Genomic DNA, 22501 nt, shown 5'->3' with positions numbered 1-22501 from the left:
TCATTAGGCTTACAAGGCATGGCTGTAGGCAGCTATGAGGCCACTGAGATCTGGAACCAGAGGCGATTCTAGAGTCTGTGGGGGCCCTAAGCAAAAAATCCTAGGGGGCCCCCCCCCCCCCCCCCCCAAAAAAAAGAACTTGTTTTTAACATGTTGCTAGCCCTATGCCAAGCATTTATCATTCATTGCAAGTGCCATTCACACATGCTACCTACTGTTTTTTTTTTTTTTTCAGCACAGTCTAGGCTACCCAGATCTGCCACAATATCATGCATAAATACTTGCATTGATTTATTTTAGATTTTTAAATAATACAAATTCAAAAAGCAGGCTACTATACAAATTGTTACATTTTGACGTGTAGGCTATCTCACCACAGCAAGCAGCTCGACATGACTTGGTTGTATAGGCCTGACTGCTCTGTAAATGGCAAGAACCATGATGGAGGGATACTTTGGGTCTGAGCAATTTACAGAAATATGTGGTGTATAGGCCTACCTTCCAGAAATAAGCTGATCTGACCTGACCTGTTTGCGTTGTAGCACACATGACGTGCACACATGATGATTCTCTATAATATTTATTTTACTGCATTGCAATGAACAAAGTAAAGGCAAAAAAAGTGTTTATTTGTCAAACAAATTTGGATGCAATATGAGTCTTGAATTGGATACCATACAGGAGTTTGCTATATAGGATCTCAAAACCGTATGCTATTATGAACGTGCCTGCCATAGAGAAACACATGATAACGTTGGATTATGAACAGCTATTATCGCACACAAAAACATAGGGTAAGTGGAGCTAAATGAAGTTATTATTTTGCTGTCACTTGGTCTGTTTTATAACTTAAAAGGTTGTATTTGGTATCTGTGTGGATATCTATAGCTCTCCTCTTTCATCTGACATGCGTGTCATCTTTGATCGCGGTTTCACGAGTAAATCAAACGAGAGTTAGTAGCCTTAGCTATATGACATTATTATTTGTTTGTCACTTCGTCTGTTTTTATAACACAAAAGGATCGATGTATTTGGTATCAATGGAAAGCTCTGTTTCCCCTCTTTCATCTGATATGCATAGCATCTCTGTGCGATGCCGGGTTTGCCAGTAATTCAAGCGAGACTGGATGTGCGGGTGAACGCAGAGCAATATAGACTGTAAATATGATATACTTTGATTTAACTTCATGACTTTCATACTTGATCGTACAGACAAGTGCCTAGTCTCGTTGGAAAGCCCCGCTTCTGCTCTTTCGTGCAATACATCTCGCTGCGACTAATAATTGCGGAGCAATGTAACAGTGAAGAATGGGTGTGTTTTTTGATGCACTTTGCGCCAGTCGGGCTCAATATGTATGGATTGTTTGCACTCTTTTGGACACAGATCCACTGTTTATAAGCCGATAGCATACATGTAGGCTACTATTTGTAAGACAGGATAGGACAGGAGCACACAAAATCACGTAACCCACCATTCAATCTCTATTGACGAAATTCTCGCTTGTCGCACCAGTAATCGCTCTGAGGTCTCGGGGCCCCCTAGCGGTTCGGGGCTCCAAGCAGTTGCTTGCCATGCCTGTTGGCAAGGTGCGCCCCTGTCTGGAACTCATCAGTTTTGAGAGCTGGAAATACACGTGTTTGCTAAATATCGGTATATTGTTGTGCACGTTGCGTGCTCGACTCGGGGAAGTGAAAGCGGTAACACTTTACATTACGGCTCGCTAATAAGGTGGTAATTGTATGGTAATTTCTATGTAATTTCATGGTAACAATCCCTTGTTAGCACTTGTTACCACTTATTACCAGTAATTTCTATGCAGTTTCTAGTGCAATTACTCTGCAGTTTCTAGGTAATAGCAATGCAAACAGCATTAATTAAGGTGGCAATTTCTATGGTATTTTGATATCATTTTATGAATAATCCTTTGTAGCCACTTATTACAAGTTATTTCCATGCAGTTTCCAGTGCAATAACTCCACAGTTTTTAGGTAATAGCGATGCAAACAGCTTTCATTTTAAGTATAATAAAATGGTAATTATTTGAAACTTTACTTATTGTTTTTGTTTAATTACATGACAAACAAGGAGGTAATTTCCAGGAAAATACACAGCATTAGGGCCGTAAAATACATTATCACTTATTTCCACCCATTTGCTTAGTTATTAGCCTACTAAGAAAGAGACAAACCAAGTCATTGTCGTAGTAAGCTGGTAAAGAAGACATTATGTGCCTGTAACTAAACTGGAACAAGTGAAGTAATTTTATGGAAACTATATGGTATCAGAGCTGTAAAATGCACTATTGCCTCTTCCTATTTAATTACCTAGCTGTGTTGATACACCCATCAATTATCCTTATGACATTTTTAGTGTTGTTTTTGTTTAATTACCTGAAAAACAAGGAGGTAATTACCAGGAAAATACACAGCATCAGGGCCGTAAAATACATTATCACCTATTTCCACTCAATTACTTAGTTATTACCATCTCTGATCTGAAATAGGTTTTTTGTAGCCTACTGACATTCAACACACAAACACATGTTGAGTACGACCTTTATTACTTTGTTCTGCAAAAAAAAGAAAGTTAACATTTAACATACAACATTTAAAGTAGCCTATAAGTCCGCCGAAAATTTAACTAAGCCATGGAAGAAGTATTTGTCGTTGATCACGCAGTAGGCTAGCCTGCAGAGCTAGCATGAGCTACAGCCCAAAATCGCTAACAGTGGCATAAAGCCATAGGCTACGCTTTCAAAATTAAACCACTAACATTGCTCAAAACAGCGCAAAACCTCGTCAGCAGCTAACTCGAGGTGTCTACACATAAAACAAAGCACCAGTCAGTCTGTAAACTTTGGAATAGTCTGTACACACTTAGAAATCGTTCGAGACTGCAACTCTATCTGAAGCACAGAAATGTCACGCGAGTTCTCACACGGAAGCACGCACGGGAGCTATTGCCGGAAGAGACTACGGGTAGTCCGGTGCTCAAATTACAGTGAGATCAGAGCCCGTCTTCTCTCTGGTGAGATATGCTACAGACAGAAGAAAGAGGAGAAGGAAGACAGAGTCTACTCTGTTCCTTTCCCGGCAGCGAAACAAAAATTAAAAGTTTACAATTGCGATACGGTCGGTCTCCAGTGGCTTATTGTTTTGAATGTGGACATTGACACCTCAATCGAAACGCTAAAGTGATGGATTACCGTGTCTGCTGTCATAATTTTGAGAAGGATGACTTCGTTATTCCGAGAGGAGCTTCTGACCCAATAAAGAAGTCAACGAAATATTATAATATTTTCATCTGTAACAAACACGTCACCTCTGTACCTGTATGAATGTTTTGGTAGGTTTAGGGTGCACTGCAAATAAAATATTTAGCCTACTGTTTCAGATTTTGATTAGCCTATGTTGTTTTATTATTGCAGAACATGTTAAATGTGTGAAAACAATGTTTTTTTGCAGAACAAAGTTAAGGTTGTGCTCCACATGTGGTTGTGTGTTGAATGTCAGTACATGGTAACCTATTTCAGATCAGAGATGGTAATAACTAAGTAACTGAGTGGAAATAAGTGATAGTGTATTTTACGGCCCTGATGCTGTGTATTTTCCTGGAAATTACCTCCTTGTTTTTCAGGTAATTAAACAAAAACAATAAGTGAATCCTGGACTATCATTTCAAGAACTAGATTAATTTCAAATCATTACCATTTTATTCAACTTAAAATGAAAGCTGTTTGCATCACGATTACTTAGAAACTGCAGAGTAATTGCACTGGAAATTGCATAGAAATTACTAGTAATAAGGGGCTACAAAATATTATTACTATGAAATTACATAAAAATACCATAGAAATTACCACCTTAATTAATGCCGTTTGCATTGCTATTACCTAGAAACTGCAGAGTAATTGCACTAGAAACTGCATGGAAATTATTTGTAATAAGTGGTAACAAGGGATTGTTACCATGAAATTATATAGAAATTACCATACAATTACCACCTTATTAGCGAGCCGTAATGTAAAGTGTTACCGTGAAAGCAGTTCTGTATAGACATTGTTTTCATGGTGATCATCGGCGCAGCTGTAGCTGATTGTGAAAGCCGATTGAAAATACATACGTTTAGAGCGAACGTTTCAGCTATGTTTGCCATGGTGGACAAAAAACACTAAAATAAAACAATAGCCTAAATAACTGTAGTGCGTTATGGACACGGCTCTATCCTAAATAATTTTCGAGGTTCGCCATTTAGTAATATGCAGGCATGCAAACTGGTCAGGGGTGAAAAAGGTGAGACTCTTCTCCGACCCCTAGACCCCCCCCCCCCCCGCTTCCAAAGTGTGAGGGACCCGCTTTCTTTTCTGATGATTTCATAGGCCTAATGGACACAGGGACACTTCACTGATTAGCATTAAGCTTTGTATCTTTAGAAAACTAGTCATGTTTTTGAATGGCCATGCATTATTCCCTCAGTTTGCCTTGAGATGGGAGAAATACTGATTTCAATGTTGGACTTCCTGTAAAAATCATCATTTTACATCATTGAAAGCAGGAAGTCCTATTCATGGGTTTCACTGAAATCCGTATTTCTCCCATCTCAAGGCAAACTGAGGGAATGATGCATGACCATTCAAAAACATGACTGGTTTTCTAAAGATACAAAGCTTAATGCTAATCGGTGAAGTGTCCCTTTAAACTATAAGTCTGAATATTTGTTGGACCAAACCAGGTAATCAATAAACTTGCTTGAGACACACTATTTCAAACTAGGCATAATATTATTATATTGTAGTAACCGAGTCCAGGTTTAATATGTGCTTTTATTTGTTAGACAACGCAACAAGGAACAGTATCATCTGTGGCTTCTACTGTAGCTACTAGTTACTCGCTCTATTCTGGAACAAAAGCCGCCAGGTTAACCCACACAATAACTAGCGCCATCTAGTGGCTAATAAAACATTTCTAAGAAAACCCACTTTACTACATCTCCCCCTTCTTAAGCATAAACATATTACCCAGGCAAAAGAACACTTCTGTAACCCACCACCCACTGATCAACATTAAATGGCATTACATTTCAAATTCTCTCTATATATATACAGTCCATGTTTTTTTGTTTTTTTTTTCTATTCAATTCATCTCAAAATCTCTCAAACGTGCAGGTGGTCTTCTCAAGCGGTTTGAATGTCTTTCCACCTCCTGAGGTGTTTCCATCTCCACCTCCTGAGGTCTCTCCATCCCCACTACGTGTGGCACCGACTCTGTCCCTGAGGCCTCTTCTGGATTTGCTGTGTTCTCTGGTGAGACGGGCTCAGGTGAAGGTGCTGCTGGGGCTGTGACTAGACCAGGAGAGGCAAAGCTGCCAACGTCTGCATCCTGGATCTCTTCAGATGACTCTGTTCGCGAATGAATTTGGTCCACATGCCTTCTAACTATTCGCCCATCCGCCAGTCTCACCTTGTAGGAGACTGGTCCAGTCACTGCCTGGATGTTTCCTGGAACCCACCTCGGGCCCGGACCAAAATTCTTAGTGAGGACTGGATCATCATATTCAAAACTGCGTGCTTTTGCCCTCTGATCATGATGTTCTTTCAATCTCCGTTGTTTTCCTTGTACTCTCTGTTTCAGGTCAGGATGTATCAAATCCAGAGTGCAACGCAGTTTTCGACCCACCAGCATTTCTGCGGGGGACACCCCAGTGGTGGTCTGAGGGGTTGTTCTGTAGCTGAATAAAACTCTTGCCACTTTTGTTGTTATTGATCCTTCTGGACACTTTTTCATCATCTCCTTAAATATCTGCACTGCCCGTTCTGCTAAGCCATTGCTAGAGGGATGGTAGGGTGCTGAGGTCACATGCAGTATTCCATTTTTACTGAGAAACTCCTCAAACTCTCCACTCATAAAACAAGTGCCATTATCTGACACTAAGAGTTCAGGTAACCCATGGTTACTGAAGCTAATGCGTAAACAATCAATGGTGGTGGCTGAGGTGGCAGAATTGACAGGATATACATCCATCCACTTTGAATGGGCATCAATCAGGATAAAAAACATCTTTCCCATGAAAGGCCCCGCATAATCGACATGCAGCCTTTTCCATGGTCTATCTGGCCAGTCCCAGGGGTGTAGTGGGGCTGCAGGTGGATTGTGTCTCTGCTCCTGACATGTACTGCAGCCTTTTACCATGCTCTCCACCTTCTGATCCAGCTTGGGCCACCACACATAACTCCGTGCCAATGCCTTCATGCGGGACACTCCAGGATGGCATTGGTGCAGCTGTTTCAAAACATCTCTCTGTCCTGGTTTAGGTACAATGACCCGTGCACCCCAGAGCACACACCCGTTCTGCACACTCAATTCATGCTTCCTGACATTATATGGTTTAAACTCCATTCCCTCTAAGTCGTGTGACCACCCTCTCTGTACCATTTCTCTCACTCTCGCCAGCACTGAATCTCTGTTTGTCCATGCTCTCACCTGGTCCGCTGACACCAGTGTTACATCTGAGTTCTCCAGCATGAGTACTCTCTCTTCTGGAGCCACTGTTTTCGGTCCTTCTGGTAATGGCAATCGGCTGAGGCCGTCTGCATTTCCATGCAGTTTCCCTGGTCTGTAAACTATCTCATATTCATATGCCCGTAAGGTCACTGCCCACCTTTGGATTCGTGGAGAGGCCATTTGTGGCACTGCCTTCAATTCATTGAATAGTGACAGCAGAGGTTTGTGATCAGTGACAATTGTAAACCTCCGGCCATAAATGTATTTGTGGAACCTCTGAACCCCAAAAATTACTGCTAAGCCCTCTGTGTCCAATTGGGAGTAATTCTTTTCTGCTTTGGTCAGAGTGCGGGACATGAACCCTATTGGCCTCTCTTCTCCAGTCTTCATCTTGTGAGAGAGCACTGCTCCTACCCCATATGGAGAAGCATCACACGGCAGCACAATCTCTTTTTCTGGGTCATAATGAACTAAGACCTCAGCAGACTGCAACAGTCTCTTTGACCCTTGAAATGCAGCTTGCTGCTCTGTTCCCCATTTCCATTTTGCGTCTTTACACAGCAACTTGTGCACCGGAGCCAACATAGTGGCTAAGTTGGGTAGGAACTTATTATAGTAATTTAACAGTCCCAAATAAGCCTTAAGCTCTGTCACGTTTGATGGTGGGGGTGCATTCTCGATGGCTTGTAATTTCTCTGAGACTGGATGTAGACCCGTGGCGTCCACCTTGTGCCCGAGGAAGACCACTTTACTCGCCATGAAAGAGCACTTGCTTCTTTTCAGCCGCAGCCCAGCATCCTGTAATCGCTGCAACACCAACTGTAGTGTCTCAAGGTGCTCCTGGTCATTCCGACCTGTCAGGAGAATGTCATCCAGAAAAATGGCTACATGGGGAATGCCCTGCAAAACCCCCTCAATCGTACGCTGAAAAATCGCTGGACTGGATGATATTCCGAAAGCTAGAACTCTATAAGTGAATAACCCCTTGTGAGTGTTCACAGTCACGTACTTCTTTGACTCCTCATCCAAAGCAATTTGGTGATATGCATGACTCATGTCTAACTTGCTAAATTTTTCTCCCCCTGACAGGTTTGCAAACAAGTCCTCTAATCTGGGAATAGGGTATTGCTCAATTTTTGACACTCTGTTGACAGTCAATTTATAATCTCCACACAGCCTTACTGAATTATCTGGTTTTAGTACTGGTACTATGGGAGCTGCCCATTCTGAATATTTGACTGGCTCAATTACCTTCTCTTTCAGGAGTCGGTCCAACTCCTCCTCCACTTTAGCCCGCATGGCATATGGGACTGGTCGTGGTTTAAAAAATCTGGGTGTGGCGTCTTTATCCACATATATCTTTGCAGGTGGTCCCCTCAGCTTACCTAATTCTTCTTTAAAAACCTCCTCATTTTTTGTAAGGACCTCCTGTAATGTTAACTTTGTTGTGCCAGTCATGTGATTAATTGCACCCCATTCCATTCCTAGTTCTTTTATCCAGCCTCTCCCGAGCAGGTTCGGTCCAGTGCCTGGTACCACCACTAGTGGTAATTCTTTCATCATTGTCTTGTGCTTCACCGCAACTGTAACTGTACCTAGTATGTCCACTTTCTGTCCGGTGTATGTCTTCAGTTTTATGGGGCACCTTTTTAACTCTGGCATTGTCTCATTAGTCCACAATTTTCGAAAATCAGAATCCTTCATCACAGTCACCCCACATCCTGTGTCCACCTCAAAATTTATTTTTGTTTCATTCACTGTCAAAGTCATTGTGAGGGGCGCTACTTTTTGAATTCCAGTGTCCAGTATGCTATTCATGACATACATGACATCCTCATCCTCCGAATCATGTTCCTCTCTCTCACCTACATGGTGAGTTTTCTGAGTTTTCCCCCATCTACTAGTCTTCATTTTCCTTTCACTTTTTCCCTGTGACGGCCCCACTGAGACTGCAGATCTACACATCCTTTGAATATGCCCCTTCTTGCCGCAGTTATGGCATGTTTCTGATATGAATCGACACTCATTTGCATTGTGCTGCTCATTACCGCACCTGTAGCACGCTCTACGGCGCTCACCGCTTGCCTCTGATCGCGCAGTAGCCATCCTGTGCACTTCCTGATGCCTTGCAGACAAAGTCGACTCCGACAATTGAGCTTGAAGTTCTCGCACGTCTTTGTTTGCTGCTTCCATCGCCTGCGCGATTTTCAATGCTTTCTCAAAAGTCAGTTCGGCCTCTGACAATAATCGGCGTTGTATACGGTCATCTCCAATCCCACAAACCAGTCTATCCCTCAGCATCTCAGTCAATTTATCTCCATACTGGCAATCATGCGCCAGTTTTCTCAGTATAGCCACATATTCCAGCACTGTTTCCCCTTGTTTCCTCGTCCGGGAGTTGAATTTGAAACGCTGAACAATTTCACTTGGTTTTGGATTATAGTGGTCTTTCAAAAGTTTTACCAGTTCCTCATATGTTTTCTCGGCCGGTTTGACCGGGCTAAGTAGATTTCTGATCAAACTATATGTCTGACTTCCCACTGAACTTAACAAAATAGCCCTCATCCTTTCTGCTTCCGTAATCCCATTTGCTTCAAAAAAATGTTCAAGAACTTCACAATATTCTTCCCAGGTCTGTTCCTGGCTATTGAACGGCACGGTGCTTCCTACCAAACTCGCCATGCTGCTCCTTTCAGTAGACAGGTCCACCGGCTAGTGTTGTGGTGTAGGCTCCTTTGCTCTAACGACAACAACAACAACAAAAAAACTCTTCTCAGGCTAGAGTCTCTTCCGTCAGATAAATCCTCGTCGCCATATGTAGTAACCGAGTCCAGGTTTAATATGTGCTTTTATTTGTTAGACAACGCAACAAGGAACAGTATCATCTGTGGCTTCTACTGTAGCTACTAGTTACTCGCTCTATTCTGGAACAAAAGCCGCCAGGTTAACCCACACAATAACTAGCGCCATCTAGTGGCTAATAAAACATTTCTAAGAAAACCCACTTTACTACATATATAAAATAGGGTAGATAGGCTTTATTTTTTCAATTTTTTTAAAATGTTTTAATATGCAGCCTAGGCTACTTGTGGTTTATATTGTGCTAGTGTTTAACCAACCAATAAAGTTATGTGAACTGTCTTCATATTACATGTTAAACTGTAGGCTAAATGTAAATTTACGCTACGCATGGCTTACGAACTCGTAATGATCCGGGTGTAACTGAAACTTGTCGCAAGTCATACACACTCAAACGGTTACGTGCGTTACGTGTGGTCTGAAGCAGTCGCAACTTTTTTTGGCTACGTTGCGAATCATTTGAGTTGCATATCTTTTGCGTAGGCTTTGCGTAAGGTCTATGCGCAGTGTGCTTAAAGACAGCATTAGCATGTCAATCAACTACGTCTCCAGACAAAACAAACCAGACCAGTTTATGAGCATTTAATTCAACAGTCACATTAGCCTTTGATATACTGATAAAGTCTGCCTATTTGCTTCACCTTTTGCCGATCTAGATGGTTCAAACTGCACGTATTCTTCATCAAAAGTCTACATTAAGTATACAAAAGTATACACGTTAAGTCTACATTTTTGTCTAATTTCGCTGACTTTCATTACATTAGAAGAAAACAACCTATGCCCGTTGCTTCACTCAGCGTATTTTTCTGTGAAATCCCTCGGCATCTCTCCTCCATCTGTCCAGAATCACTATTCCACCTGAGACGCATCTATCTGCGCTCACAACAGGGAGGCTATATTGGCGTGCGCGTTCTGTTCGTTGCGTCTTTGTCAACAATTAGCTTCCACTAATGTTTATCAAACGCATAAGGGCTACATTCACGCATCCCTTGCTGATCAGACACAGTTGTAAATTCAATTCACCTTGACCCCCCCCCCCCCCCCCCCTAAATATTTTCTCATCAGATCTGCACGAATCATGTAAGTCACCTATTTTTGATTCAAAACGGCGAATTTCGCCGAAAGGAGAGGAGTTTGCATGCCTGAATATGACTTATCCTTACTGACAATAATTTGGATTGAGCACAACTAAAGTTGCACGAAGGCAGGTAAGAGAAGAGCTGGTTTAAAAGTTCAAGTAATGTGCACTATTTAACCCCTCGAAACCGATTGTATTGCAGTCTGCCAACACAGTCAGGCGACACTCCCAGCCCATTAATTCGTTTTGGGCACGAATGAATGGGTTTGCCCTTAGTTTAAATGGAGGCGCGGGGAGAGCACTTATTACTCTTTAATACAGTGGGATAAACCCGTAACGAGGTTGTAGCAGCACAGCTGTTACATGTGTACACAGAAGACAAAAGGCCTTGACTGGATCTAAGAATGATTTGTATATTAATTCTAAAACGGATAGTTCCGGTCCTTGATTGTGATTGGCTGAATCGCATTCGATGCCGTTGTAAATATCATGATAAACTCACACCTTGACCGCATTTCGTTCTATAGTAATGCGCTAGCACAAAACTAGCAGTGGCTGCGTCTTGTTGTTGCATGGCAACCATTCATAAGGAGGGAATATATTTCTTGGCGGAAGAAAGATTATCTATGGATACATCGTTACATTGTCGTTGCTGTGCCTTCGTTTCATGAAATCTTGCTAGATCGACGTAGTGACCGTTTTAGAAAAGCAATAAGCCACTCGAGTCCGCTTCGCGTCGTGCCTAACAACGCCCCTTAGCTGTTCGATTATACAGTATAACCCATGGCCTCTCGGGGCTTATTGCTTAAATCTATCATGACCAGATTTACCCCATCCAGCAGGTCTCAGGTCAGCCCTTTACCTCTGATGAATAATTTAGGCAAATTGGCAAAGTGTTGTAAAAGCACTCAGTATTACAATGTAACAACTATATGTAGGTACCCACAAATACATGAGGCAAGTACAATGGTAGTACCTGATAGTACATGTTGTTACAGAGGTTGTAACACTGTACCTAATTAGGTAGGTACACTGTAACAGCGACACATTAAAATAAAGTGTTACCGAGATTTCTGTTAAATACATTTTATTTTCAGTTGTCAAAAGGGGTGGGGACAAAATCTGTGATAACAAAAAGTGCTGGGTACATGTACCCAGCGTCCCCGGTTAAAATGAACGCATGCCTCCGTTTTAAAATAGCCTATACACATTATTAACACTAGAAGCGCCAAGCGCCGGTCATTTGACCGCTGACGCGTATTACTAGAAGCGCCGTGTAGGTGTGACCTAAATATACCTAGAACGGCCGGGCTGCGGTCATTTGACCGCAGTGATTACAAAAAAAAAATAATCTTTTCACTCGATTAAATTCCAGGACCCTACGTTCACGACTTTTCCTAAATACGCGTGTTTTGTCACCCAGAATTTTTACACGATCAAAAGCACACCGGTACAAGCTAGTTTAGAGCTATTTTGCGCTCACTTATGTGACAACACTATGTTGTCTCGCGTTCGGCCATGTTTGTCCAGGCTGCTATTCTCTTTTCTCACAGCAGAGGTCGCAAGGGTTTCCTGTCAGTCGGGCATGAGAATATTATTTTACCATAAAACATATAGTTTATATGTGCAATATGTGGGCTATTATATATGTGATTTATTTTAATAACTATTTTTCATTTACATGGCATAGGCTAGTCTATGGAGGCGATTTGCAGTGGTAAAATGCGAGTTTGTTTTGAAAACGTTGCGACGTTGTGCTATTAGGCAGGCCTACGTGTGTAAAAAATATTTTCAGCTGAAATTCGTCGAAGCCTATTTATGTACGTAGGGCGCGTATGCCTACGTACATTCATAGTTGTATCTTATCTTCTATTTGTAGGCTATCTTTTAAAGCTCAGACTAATGTATAAGCATTTTCTTACATATTTGCTGGACAAACAAGTTTACATCCAATTCTATCCAATACGTTCACTCAGTGGCGCATCGGTAACTCTCTCGACTACTACGCTGGAGACCTGGGTTCACGTCCTGGCTCGGACGAAATAGTGTAGCTTATATTGACTGAATTTTCTGACTGTTTATCAACGTCGACGAACAATTATTTTTTGTTAATGGTTTTTAATAACAAACTATCTGAAATAAACGGATGAATCACAATAGCCTACTGTTTACCATTAACGAAAATTAATTTCGCCAGCCACAATCTGACAAACTTTGACTAAGCCAGTTAGACTTTTTGCATCTAAAAATAATTATATCATAGAGACACGCGAAAAATAAACAAGCCTAGAAATTAGGCCTAGAACTCCCTGAGATTTTCCCACTGGACACACCGTTGCTATACGATACGCAGGGGGGAAAGAAGCAAACAACGTAGCCTAATCTTGATCTCGCCTTACATAGGCTACTTTCCTAATTCCTACGTAGGGCTAGTCAGACTTTTGTTAAATCTCCAGGGCCCAGTTGCACAAACACCAAAACCAAAGACTGATATGAACCAAATATTCTGGAACAGACGGATTTACAACATTGAACGCGATAGGCTATTCGGCTACTGCGACTTCCACCGTTTCCTTTCCAGAGATTGCTGCGCTGTTCACAACGCATGCAGTCTACATTGAAGTGAAACGTGCAGAACGTTGTCCAATACAATACAATAACATTGTGTGTTGAGATCATGGTAGGCTACAATATAGACATCTGTAGACATGAAGTGGCAACTAAAGCCATTATCAGTCATGAAAACTTTGGCGGCTGCAGCCTCATTTGGTTTTGGCTGAGCTAGCCAGCCAACTACTTCATCAGCCAGCCGTTATTCTGAAAGCAAATGGCTTCGGGGTCTATACCACACACTATATCCATTGCAAACATAGCCTATTTGAAACCGATCATTCCCCCTCCCCCATGCGCTCGTCTAGGCTTGGCTACAACAGACATCACCGTGGCATCGAGGACAATTAACTGCTTCCCCACCCCCACCCCCACCGCCTCTCTCTGCCCCTGCATAGGCTAGACTGTAGGCTGGCTGTTTAGGCAACTCGTGGAAGAATGCGCAATCATGTTTCATCGCATATGCGCGTTTCAGAATGTTCGAATTCGCCAGCGTGCGTGTAGTTGTGTGAATAGAAAACTAGAATAGAATATAGCCTATATTTATTGATGCCATGCTTAAAAAAAATTCTGCCATGAAGAGGTCGGGGATTGAACCATCGACCATATCGGTATGAGGCCGAAGTTCTACCCAGTGAGCTACAGCCCTCCGCTACTGAAATGTTAAATTGTGTGTCTCAATGCTGAATCTCGAATTCACATAGACGTTATCTTACATTGTAGAAACAATAGGCTTTTTTTCAGCAGACATCGCAAACATATCATACACATTCACAAAACGGAGAATATCTTTCTGCTCAGCATAGCTCTATCTCCCTCCCTCCGATGTAGCTAGACCCTATAAGATGCTTCTCCCTAAATTAATAAAAATGTTTTAGAAAGTAGCCACGGTAGCCTGTAAAATGCGGCCTGAAATCCTGGCTACTGTGTAATTGAAACCAGACTGTTAGGCTCTTTATTCCATGTCCGATCATTTTCGGTGGCGCAAACATATATTAAATGCATAGAAGTGAATTTGGGGAGTGAATTGGAACTAGCCACCCATTCACTTTTAGAGCATTTTAGTTGAAAGTCAAGTTTGCTTAAGTTTTGTTCAAGAACTCTTCCAGAGTTTTTACCTCAAACACAAATCAACACAAATAAATGAACAGATAACTCGAACGTGCTGTATGTCATAATGAAACAACCACAGACTATCAACAACACGGTCTGAAACGAATGATACATGGCTTAGTGCAAACTGAATTTATGACCAAACGATTTGATTCGTGCACGAAGCGCCATCTAGCGATCAGTTTGTGTAAGTAACAGCCTCCCAGTCTAAGGACTCAGCGGTCTTTTGACCGCCTCGCCGCGCTTTAAGTAGTTCACACCAGCACGGCGCTTCTAGTAGGTCGTCAAAGCGGTCAAATGACCGGGGCGCGGCGCTTCTAGGTATAAGTGGGTCAGAGGGGCGCGGCGCTTCTAGTGTTAAAGAGTTACTTCACCCCATAACTCCACCCACTTCACATTTCTGAAAAAGGCTTTCAAAATGGGCGAGACGTTCTGAAATTTGGAGAGGGAGTGCAGCACTGCTGCAACCAATCAACCATGGTGATTTTGTGTCTCATTTCCTGGGAATGAGTGCTGCAGACATGGCTTATCACAGGTAGGCTAATCAGGGCAGCAGGTGTTGGGGCGTTTCATTCCTAATTTGTAACGACCCGGTGACGTAGTGTTGGACGAGAAGTACAGGACTTCGTCAGCATTCCAATAGCATTTTGGACCAACATGCCATGGCATGTTTCAACCTGTAGAATGCGCGGAGAGCAATATCTCCAATACAAAATCAGACGAAATGTTACTTTTGTCGAGAAACACGATTATTGTCAATATTAACCCTGGTAATAGTACAGTTCACCACTTATGAGTATTTTCAATCAATCAACAGCTCAAAAAACATATTTTAGGGTGCAGTGACTCTTTAAATGGTGTCTAGGTCTAATTGAGTGCGCATTAGTGGTGTGTGTAATTGAGTGCCTGTCCCTTTAAGAAATACGTGAGTAGTCTAGTTAGCCTTCAGTCTCAAGGTTTAACGCAAAAAAAGTTGCATATAGTGCATGACAAGGATATGTGGAAGCAATTAATTTAGCTTTCTGTGTCATTAGACAAAATAGGCCTACATGTTCAAAACAAGTCAAAGAAAATCTTTCTGGGATCATATAAGAGATAAGTGTCTTGCAATGTTTCATTATTCATCCACACGTTCCAGCAAACAAAAAGTGCAACAAAGTTAACTTGTAGGGAATCAAGTTCATCCACACAAACTAAATTCTTTAAAGACCTAAAGTTTAAGAGGGTGAGTCCTTAATTAACGATAGGCCTATATGATTTGTGACATTGATTGTAACAACATACCTAGTCTTTGACCAGATTGCCGTTTTTCTCGACAATAAAGGTTTCTCCCGTGGGTTCTTCTATCGCAAACTTAGACGTTCAACGAATATGGTTAGCCTACAGTGGCACTTCTTATCGCCATCTAGGATACCGTCGAGGAGTTTGAAAAGGAACGAACAGTCTCAGGTCTCAGCCCAAGATCAGATTTTGTTTTGCGTGAGAAAATGTATGCATGGCGTGTGTGCGTGTGTAAACAGGCAAAATCGTGTGTCACACGCCGAAAGCGTGAAAGTTGCCAGCTCTATAGTTGTATATTGGATTATTTTTTCCAATTTTTTTTCAATATTTGAGTTTTATTTTTCTCTGGGAAGTAGCCTACTGTTTTAGGTAAAGGTCTTGAAATCCGTTTTTTGATAACTGTTCCAACCTTGAAAATCAAATGAACAGAAGGTACACGGACCTACTTTTTTTACTGAGCACAGCGGCAGACCCGTTTTTGCGCTCTCAACCCATTGAAATTAATGAGTTTCATAGCGCATGCCGCCTATAATGTGATCGGGCCTTGAGTAAGGTTGCGTCAGAGAGCTGTGAAGTAAAACATTCGAAAACTCTGCAACTGCGATCAGAGATGCTGAGCGTCAGTCTCTTTTCTACGCTTGTCACCAGCGCGGTGTCTTCGGGTTTTTTCGTGTTTTTCTGGTATGAGCCGAACCTGCATGTTATTAGGGCAGTCTTATGTTGCCCCCTTGCAGTTGCAGTTTTAATTACAAATCCTGCACCTGCGGCATTCCCGATGTGCGGCAAAGAAAGGAGCATTCTCAACCCGTACCATCTGTAACTTACAGCTCTCTTCACCATCCATTAACTGGGGTTCTGTGAATTTGTTCTGTGAACATTTGGAGCACAATTTTGCTTCATAGTACACACCTGTTCCAAGTGAAGTTCATACTTTGGCAGTGCAAGTATGCGCTCTCTAATTTGGTTTCCAAAAGGGGGATGTCTGTTGACAATCTGAAAACATCAGAACGAAAAACAGCGAATCAGTAGAAGATTAAATGATGTCACTTCTGTTCATTGTTAATTAAGAAGATGTACCGCAAAGCAGTACAATATATGACTGCCGCTCAGTCCTACACATTCTCACCGCAAAAATAAATTACACTTGTCAGTTTGTTTCCATCTCCAACACCATCCCCTACTCTTGCAACATTTGTGTATGTTATGATTATGGTTATGGCTATTCCCACACCTTTGTCCAAAGCCACATATAAAACCAATACAGCAGTTAATTTAACAATAAACAAAGTTGGTCAGACTACAGTAGGGAGAACAGCAATATGAACAATGTAAACAATATCTATTCAAGCAATAACCTAATGACAATAAGCAATGAATATAAAAGAGAATAGCAGATAAACAATAAAGTAATTTAATCACCCATTTAATAACCATAACGGTAACGGTAACGGTAATAAGTGGGTAATGTTATGGTAAAATATATGCAATTTCATAGTAATAATATTTTTAAAACACATATTGCAAATAATTAATGTGTAATTTCTAGACAATTACTGTGCAATTACCATACAACAACAATGCAAATAACTTGGGTAAGATAAAATGGTAATAACTGCTGTAAATGTGTACTTACCAAAGCAATAAATATTTAGGATTTACTTATTGTGACATAATATTTCTGTAATTATACCAACATGATGTTGCAATGAAGGACTACATTACATAGTAACTTCTAAGTGTTATGGCACAATTACACAGTGGTCAAAGTTTTTGTAGTAGTTAGTTTGATGGTAAAATGTGACCCATTATCTGTTATAATGATGAAATAAATATGGTTATTTCACATTAACTATATGGTATCAGGGCTGTAAAATACTGTTTTGTCTTTTCGAAAGGATTTCAACAACTCCCCACAGTACAGAAAACCTTTCGAAAAGACAAAACAGCATTTTACAGCCCTGATACCATATAGTTATTGTAAAATTACCTCATTTATGTCATCATAACAACAGATAACAGGTCACATATTATATTACAATAAGTAAATCCTAAATATTTATTGCTTCGGTAAGTACATATTTACAGCAGTTATTACCATTTTATTTTACCCTTAAATCCACGTTATTTGCATTGTTGTCATATGGTAATTGCACAGTAATTGTCTAGAAATTACACATTAATTATTTGTAATATATGGCTTAAAAATATTATTACCATTAAATTGCATACATATTACCATAACATTACCCACTTATTACCGATCTGTAATGTAAAGTGTTACCACAATAACTGTGGCATGGTAAGTCTACATTAAGGAGAAATAAAAGAAGTATGTAAATTAATGTGTGCATGTGTGCGCTTGCTTTTGTGATATGTGTGCTTCTTTGTGTGTGAGTTTTTGCTTGTGAGAGTGCGTGTGTGTGTGTGTGTGTGTCCGCTTGCTTTCATTTGTGTGTGTTTTATGTGTATATGTGTGTGTGTGTGTGTGTGTGTGTGTGTGTGTGTGTGTGTGTGAGGCTAAGTACAGTATGTATCCACGCGTGTGGGTGTTTGTGCATGTATGCATGTACAGCACGTGTGTACGCACGTGCGAGCCTGTGTGTGCATGCCTGTGTGTGTGTGATACAAACACCACACTATACAACTGGCAGATTCAGTGATGAAAACACCAACAATATCACTTTTTTATAATATTCCAAATACCCCAGATACCATTATAGATGACAACTCTAAGAATTTGACTATTGTTAAAATATTATTTAGTATTATACTGTATAGTTATTTTGACTTGTACATGGACACTTATTTTAACTCCAAGCTGCTGAAATATCAGTCACTTGCTGAAAATATCCCAAATATGAGGTTACAATGCGTTTAAATGAGAGCTTTAATTCCGAAATACAACAAACTTAATTCTGAATAAAACTTACAAGACCATGTTTACTCTTTATGCAAATTATTATTTGGAATTAAACTTAATTCCGAAGTAAGAAGGTGGTTTATTCAGATGTTAAAGCGGAATTAACTAATTGCTTGATCATGTAAACCTTTATTCGGCTTCAAGTTTATTTTAGTTTGTTTGGCGCATGCTCGTACGAGGTAGAAGAAGAAGCGTATGCTCGTTTCATTGCAAATTTGGCTCAGTCTTCTTCCCCCTTCTCCGACACTCGTCTCCTCCTCAGCTAGCAAACATGAAGCTTGATAATATTCTCGAGCTGCTGGTTAAAGACAGTAGTAGGCTGTCTTATTATATCAGGGGATCTAAACCTACATGTGGATAATCCTGAAACCAATTATGCCAAGGAATTCATAGCACTAATCGACACCTTCTCCCTAACACAGCATATACAGGAGCCAACACACTCTCAAGGCCATACACTCGATCTCGTTATCACAAAGGGTCTCAATGTCTCCACAGCTGTTAAAGACCTGGCGTTATCTGATCATTTCAGCGTGTTCTTTGATGTGTCTATGTCCCCACACAGTCAGAACAGATCTATGTTGGTAAAAAGGAGAATCATAAATGATAAGACAAGTGTTCTTTTTGAGAAAGCACTCTCAAAGACATCAAGTAATTTGTCAGACTCAGTAGAATAGTCAGGGAGCCATGGGGTCAGACCTGGCTCTGTCGGTTAAAGTTTTTTTTTTTTGCAGAATCTAGTAGACTAGGGGTACCTCTTTAAGATTTAAGAGGGTGCCCGGTGATATCCCTTGGGCAATTTCGTATATTAAGCCTTTCTTGTCCAATGTGTTGACTATAAGGCGGATATACTACAGGTGAATAGGGTAAAAACATTAACAAGCAGATATCACTATGAAACTTCACCAGTTGATTACTTAGATCAATATGAAAAATAAATGTATTACAAGTTTTCTGAAATTTAATGTTTGAATATGCAAATTAGGTATGATGTAATTAAATATGCGCTGATTTGCATAAACGTAAAAAGATCAAATCTGAACATTGGATAAAGCCAGTTTCAATTTTTTTCTTTTCATTTTGTTGACATAAGAGATGGTTAAAGTTTTTTTTTTTGCTGAATCTAGTAGAGTAGGTGTACCTCTTTAAGATTTAAGAGGGTGCCCGGTGATATCCCTTGGGCAATTTTGTATATTATGCCTTTCTTGTCCAATGTGTTGAATATAAGGCGGATATGGATGAGTTTCCTCTCTCACTCGGAGAACAAAATCTCCACTTCACAAGCATCTACATACACCAAACTTTTCAGTCTTATACCTAACCATGTTTAGAAGGATTTTGCAGAGGGGTTTGTTGATATATGATTCTTAGCCTGATTTACATGACATTTTATTCCAAAAAACATGGCGAAAATGGATTTTTTAAAGGCTGGTATAGTATTTTCTGATTTACTGAATAACTAAATGAGATATCCATAATTCCCTCTCTAAAATACTTTTCATCTCTTATGTCAACAAAATGAAAAGAAAAAAAATTAAGCTGTCCAATGTTCAGATTTGATCTTTTTACGTTTATGCAAATCAGCGCATATTTAATTACATCATACCTCATTTGCATATTCAAATATTACATTTCAGAAAACTTGTAATACATTTATTTTTCATATTGATCTAAGTAATCAACTGGTGAATTTTCATAGTGATATCTGCTTGTTAATTTTTTTACCCTATTCACCTGTAGTATATCCGCCTTATAGTCAACACATTGGACAAGAAAGGCTTAATATATGAAATTGCCCAAGGGATATCACTGGGCACCCTCTTAAATCTTAAAGAGGTACCACTAGTCTACTAGATTCTGCAAAAAAAAAAACTTTAACCGACAAAGCCAGGTTCACCTAAATTATGGCATTTGGTAGCCTGATTACCATCGACTTTCAAAGGCTCTGTGAGACTTTAGTCTGACCAACAGCCTGTGCTAACACGGTTTCTTGCCATCGCTGGTTGACCCGCCTTCTTTAAGTGCCTCGGTTTGCTACTGGTAGATGTCAGAAAGCGGATTGCCGAGTTTAAACCAATAACAACACTCTTTCCGCTGCCTTGAACACGCCTCTACCCAGAGCCGTTGGAGCTGCTCAAAGTTGATTGGTTCTCGACCAAAGGGGGCAGTTCCGCAGATTTCGGGAACTCAGAAATCCTTCTCAATGAGCAGTTGACCAGACCAGCAGCAAAAGCCTGAAGGCGTTGCGTCACTGGGAGGGCGTGCCAGGCTAGGCATTTGGCTCCCGGACTAGAAGACTTATTGGATCACTTTAATGCAAAAATGGCAAACATTATGGATGGCATTGCTCCCTTAAAATCCAAGAAAGTTAAGGACAAACAGAAAGCACCATGGAAGCAAGCAAATCCAGTGGTTAAACTCCTAAAAAGAGAGTGTAGGAAGACTGAAAGAAAATGGCGTAAATACAAACTTCAGATCCACTATGACATCCATAAAAACATGCTCCGCACATATAACTCTGAAATATGCAAAGCAAGACAATCTTTCTTTTCTAACATCATCAGTAGGAGTTCAAATAATACTCGTGTTTTATTTTCCACTGTCGAAAAGTTAACAAATCCTCCCTCACAATTAGCGCCCGAACTTCTCTCAACTAGTAAATGCAATGAGTATATCTGCTACATTACAAATTCAACACCTGGAACTTCCAGCTACAAATAGAGGGAAGCTTAACTTGATGTCAGAGTTCAACTTGATAGACCATGAAACACTTGAAAAAACAGTACAGAATCTCAGCTCCTCCACATGTGGCTTGGACACTCTGCCTACAAATTTCTTCAAAACTGTTTTTCACCTTATAGCCTCAGATGTCCTTCACATTGTAAATACACTGCTCAAAAAAATAAAGGGAACACTGGTTCATAGGAGTATAGCATTAAGTCAGTCACACTTGTGAGATATTGATTTGGCCAGTTATGTAACAGAGGTGGTTTGTGAATCAGGTTGACCTGCTTTGATGTCAACAAAATGTTCTACAGGTGTACTAGAGGGCCAACTGTGAGACGACGCCCAAAACAGGAATGTTTTTACAGGTGGTGGCACATGGTCATTTTCCCATCTTCATCCTTCTTGACTGATTTGGCACTAGTTTTGCATTTGGATAAGGTCAGTGTTACCACTGGTAGCATAAGCCAGTATCTGGAGCCTACAGAGGTTGCACAGGGTAGTCCAACTCCTTCAGATTGGCACACCAATACGTTCCATTGCCAAAATGACTGCTGTGTCTCCCCCTGCAGTCTCAAGAGCATGGAAGAGATTCCAGGAGACAGGCAATTGCTCTAGGAGAGCAGGGCAGAGTGGTAGAAGATCCTTAACCCAGTAGCAGGACCAGTATCTGCTCCTTTGTGCAAGGAGGAACAGTAGAAGCCCTACTAGAGCCTTACAGAATGACCTCTAGCAGGTCACTGGTGTGAATGTCTCTGGCCACACTGCCAGAAACAGACTTCATGAAGGTGGCCTGAGGGCCCGATGGCCTCTAGAGGGACCTGTGCTCCCTGCCCAGCACTGTGGAGCTCAATTGACATTTGCCATAGAATGCAATATTGGCAGGTCTAACACTAGCGCCCTGTACTTTTCACAGATGAGAGCAGGTTCACCCTGAGCACATGTGACAGACATTGAAGGGTCTGGAGATGTCGTGGAGAACGTTATGCTGCCTGCAACATCATTCAGCATCATTCAGCATGACCAGTTTGGTGGTGGGTCAGTAATGGTCTGGGGAGGCATACCTTTGGAGGGATGCACAGAACAGGGCAGTGAACACAGGTCCCTCTAGAGGCTATCGGGCCCTCAGGTCAACCTCATAAAGTCCGTTTCTGACAATGTGGTCTGAAACATTCACACCAGCGGCCTGCTGGAGGTCATTCTGTAAGGCTCTAGCAAAACTCCTACTGTTCCTCCTTGCACAAAGGAGCAGATACTGGTCCTGCTATTGGGTTAACAACCTTCTACCACTCTGCCCTGCTCTCCTAGAGCAACTGCCTGTCTCCTGGAATCTCTTCCATGCTCTTGAGACTGCAATGTGAGACACAGCAATCTTTTTGGCAATGACAAGTATTGGTGTGCCATTCTGGAGGAGT

At 41.1% G+C, this 22501-nt stretch overlaps 1 protein-coding gene across 2 annotated transcripts in view; it reads right to left on the bottom strand.

The window, feature by feature from the left end:
• Nucleotides 1–22501, bottom strand: part of hfm1 (helicase for meiosis 1) — a 276877-nt gene that overhangs the window by 91540 nt on the left and 162836 nt on the right. For both annotated transcript variants that reach the window (XM_062517215.1, XM_062517224.1), the window contains one exon: nt 16352–16435. In XM_062517215.1, coding sequence (XP_062373199.1) covers nt 16352–16435 — 84 coding nt within the window. The remainder of the gene's footprint in view (nt 1–16351; nt 16436–22501) is intronic.

This window comes from Sardina pilchardus, chromosome 2, assembly GCF_963854185.1.
Source record: "Sardina pilchardus chromosome 2, fSarPil1.1, whole genome shotgun sequence".
In the NCBI taxonomy this organism is placed as follows: Eukaryota; Metazoa; Chordata; class Actinopteri; order Clupeiformes; family Clupeidae; genus Sardina; species Sardina pilchardus.
The sequence above is the reverse complement of the archived record's forward strand: the minus strand, read 5'-3'. Positions and strand labels throughout refer to the sequence as shown.